Here is a 3,787-nt window from a genome sequence, read left to right as displayed (position 1 = left end):
TTGCAGTGAGCCAAGATTGCGCCATTGCACTCCAGCCTGGGCAACAGAGGGAGACTCCATCTCAAAAAAAAAAAAAAAAAAAAAAACCTACAGAATTAATTTGAATGCAAGATTAGCACGGGACTAACTCCAGACCCACTTAAAAACAAACTTTGGGAAGCTGAGGCAGGAGGATCACTTGAGGCCAGGTGTTTGAGATCAGCCTGGGCAACATAGCAAAATGAACATGGAAATTTTCCTGGGACTATAAACAGTTATTTTGTTAAACTTGAAGATTTTCTTCATTCGCCCTCCTTCATTCTGATGCACATATTACGCATCTGGCTCTGAAATGAGTTAGAATAGCACATTGATTAAATCAACTTATAGACAACACTGACAACTGCCCCTACAAAAAAAATATAATAATAAAAATTAGCCAGGCCGGGAGCAGTGGCTCACACCTGTAATCCCAGCACTTTGGGAGGCCGAGCCAGGCGGATCACTTGAGGTCAGGAGTTCGAGACCAGCCCGGCCAACATGATGAAACCCTGTCTCTACTAAAAATACAAAAAAGTTAGCTAGGCATGGTGGTGGGTGCCTGTAATCCCAGCTACTCGGGAGGCTGAGGCACGAGAATCGCTTGAACCTGGGAGACAGAGGTTGCAGTGAGCCAAGATTGTGCCACTGCACTCCAGCCTGGGTGACAGAGTGAGACTCCATCTCAAAAAAAAAAAAAATTTAGCCAAGTGTCATTGTGCACTCCTATAGTCTTAGCTACTCAGGAGGCTGAGGCAGGAGGATCACTTGAGCCCAGGAGGTCAAGTCTGCAGTGAGCGATGATTGCACCACTCCACTCCAGTCTGGGTGACAGAGCAAGATCCTGTCTCTAAAAACAAACAAGTGGCAGTCCCTAGGAGAGTTATTCCAAGCAAAATTATGTTCCCAGAGCTTGGTACTTACTGTTGCCAAAGACCACAGCAAATGCATAATATGTTCATCAGAGTGAAGGACGGTGAATGAAGAAAATTTTCAAGTTTAACAAAATAATTATTTATTGTCCAAAAATTATAATCTAAAGTTTGCTTGTTGAGCTGAGTCAAAACAAAGGGGATTCATTTTAGATAAACATGATTTCAGACATCATCAGGCTGCTGCTATATCTACCAAAGCTACATCTGTTAGGTCAGATACTTGAGTCAGTCTGACAAGATCCCTTCTAGGAACATCTGTTTTATTTGACATGAATTGGTGGGTGGTTGGAAAGATCCTTCCAACCCTGAGAGTCTGTGAGTGACCTTTCTTTCTGCCATTTGAGAAGGAATAGAATTGCTACTACTACTTCCACTTGTACATATGTACTGTTTCAGAGCCTGGAGGCTTCTGATAGAGTAGAGCTGCTAAGCACGTAAGAGTAGCAGTTTTGCCATGTGGCCTCTCTGATATCAGGCAGCTCCCCAGCTAAGGGAAGCTAGAGTCAGGGTTCGGGTAGGTGTTAACTGTTCAGTTCTGCTATCATTGACTGTTGCTAAGATATTCATTTCCTTGTGTCTCACTGAAAGAGAAATACATAGGACCAATATGAGATAAAGGTATATCTTGCTTAAAATAATTAATTTCTCTCTTCAGGAAAAGTAATGATAATAGCCAAGTTAGAGTGCTATATGAATGGGTACCAAGCGCTGACCTGCCATTGACTTTCTTCCTGTAGGATTCTCAACAAGTTACAGAAGTATCTTTGACAACTATTGTGAACTTTGTGGACATTACCCAGAAGCCAGAGCCTCCAAGGGGACAACCGAAAATGGACTGGAAATTGCCATTTGACTTCTTCTTTCCCTTCAGAGTGGCATTCAGCAGAGGAGTATCCTCTCAAAAATGCTCAGTCTCTCCCATCCTTATCCTGTGCCTCTTACTACTTGGTGTTCTCAACCTAGAGACTACATGAAGAAAAGAAAATAATCAGATTTCAATTTTCCCTGTGGGAAACTCTGAGGCAGCCACTTATCTTGGCTAAATAGATCCTCACCTGCTCATGACCAAAGAGCATTTAGGATAATAGAGGACCTACCTGAAGGAATCCTTGTATATGAAAGGAGTTCTTTTAGAAAAGCAATAAAAATATTTTATTCATCATAGCTCTCTGCTTTGGGCTCTGCAGACCACCAGGTACACAGGAGGCCCTCTGCTTCTCAAGCTGGGAAGGCCAAGAGCCTTCCTTCAGCCTTTCTGGTTATGTTACACCTAGCTGAATGTTTACAAGGTCTGGATCCATCTGCCCTCAGGCACAGTTGGGCCAAGCAGAAAGAGAGAAACACTTCTGCTGTCACCTTGAGTGACCTCAGGAGTAGCTTCCCTCTGGACTGTAGAGGAGCTAACTGTTTGGAACAGAAAACTGCTGGCTGTCGATTTTGTCCGGTTCCTTTGCCAACATCTGGGCACACCCTTTGCCCACATCTGGGCACACCCTTTGTCCAGACACGAGTGGGGAAAGCAGTTTTTTCTCCTCAGTTTCCAAAGTAAATGGGGAATCCCAGCTTTCTTTTCTACTAGCAAATGACCCTACCATTTGTTTCTGCCTTTTTCTTCCGTTCATTGTGGTGAGGAAAAATAAAACTGGTTGAGAGCTTTGTTGTATTAATTCCAGCAGCATGGTAGAAGGCAGCTGACCTGTGGTCTGCCTCCTGATTATGCTTCTATGTGTGTGAGGTTTGGGGAAAAAAGGCCGGATAGAGTGGCTCATTCCTATAATCGCAGCACTTTGGGAGGCTGAGGCAAGAGGACTGCTTGAGGTCAGGAGTTTGAGACCAGCCTGAGCAATGTAGCAAGACTACATCTCTACAAAAAATTGAAAAGCTGGCCGGGCACAGTGGCTCACACCTGTAATCCCAGCACTTTGGGAGGCCAAGGTGGGTGGATCATGAGGTCAGGAGTTCAACACCAGCCTGCAACATGGTGAAACCCCATCTCTACTAAAAACACAAAAATTAGCCAGGCATGGTGGTGGGTGCCTGTAATCCCAGCTACTCGGGAGGCTGAGGCAGGAGAATCGCTTGAACCAGGGAGGCGGAGGTTGCAGTGAGCCAAGATTGCGCCATTGCACTCCAGCTTGGGCAACAAGAGCAAAACTCTTGTCTAAAAAAAAAGAAGAAGAAGAAAAGCTTAGCCAGGCATGGTGGCACACACTTGTGGTCCCAGCTACTCAGGAAGGTGAGGTGGGAGGATCACTTGAGCCCAGGGAGTCAAGGCTGCAGGAAGCCATGATCATGCCACTGTACTCCAGCCTGGGCAACAGAGCAAGACTGTCCCAAAAAAAGGATGAGGGGTGTGCAGGGAGGGAGAAAACTTTCATAAATACACAATAGCATTTAAATCAGGGGACTTAGGTTCTTTTCCTTGGAGATATACTCTGAAGACCCCAGTTTTGTGACACTGACTTTAATGAGTCCAGCAAAAAATCTATTTTTTGTTTTAGCACAAGGCAGTGGCAGCTTACAAAGGGCCTTGCCTGCCCTGCCAATTCAGAGATTCTGGCTTGCAGAGAAAACAAGGTAATTTCCTATTATCACTCTTGGACAGGTAGGAATTGGTTGGGAACTATGATAGAAAACATTAAAAGGTTTAGGCCTGGAGCAGAATTATCCTAGCCTTGTAATTAAGGCAAATTTTTGGTGTAAGATACCAAATCTACTTGTTTGAAACTTTAAATCCATTTTACAAAGAATTGAATCTAAAGAATAGAATGTACTAGAACAACTTCAGTGAAACTCTGGAATGTGGAATTGTAAGGTGCAGCTCCTCAGTGACC

The 3,787-nt window shown here is 44.2% G+C and overlaps 1 protein-coding gene across 2 annotated transcripts in view; it reads left to right on the top strand.

The window, feature by feature from the left end:
- Positions 1–2,616, top strand: part of TCTN3 (tectonic family member 3) — a 24,011-nt gene extending 21,395 nt beyond the window's left edge. For both annotated transcript variants that reach the window (XM_011999932.1, XM_011999925.1), the window contains one exon: positions 1,691–2,616. In XM_011999932.1, the coding sequence (XP_011855322.1) occupies positions 1,691–1,927 (237 nt within the window). In that variant the 3' untranslated portion in view covers positions 1,928–2,616. The remainder of the gene's footprint in view (positions 1–1,690) is intronic.
- Positions 2,617–3,787: the final 1,171 nt, after the last annotated feature.

The sequence above is a fragment of the Mandrillus leucophaeus genome, unplaced genomic scaffold (assembly GCF_000951045.1).
Source record: "Mandrillus leucophaeus isolate KB7577 unplaced genomic scaffold, Mleu.le_1.0 Scaffold117, whole genome shotgun sequence".
NCBI classification, from domain to species: domain Eukaryota; kingdom Metazoa; phylum Chordata; class Mammalia; order Primates; family Cercopithecidae; genus Mandrillus; species Mandrillus leucophaeus.
The sequence above is the reverse complement of the archived record's forward strand: the minus strand, read 5'-3'. Positions and strand labels throughout refer to the sequence as shown.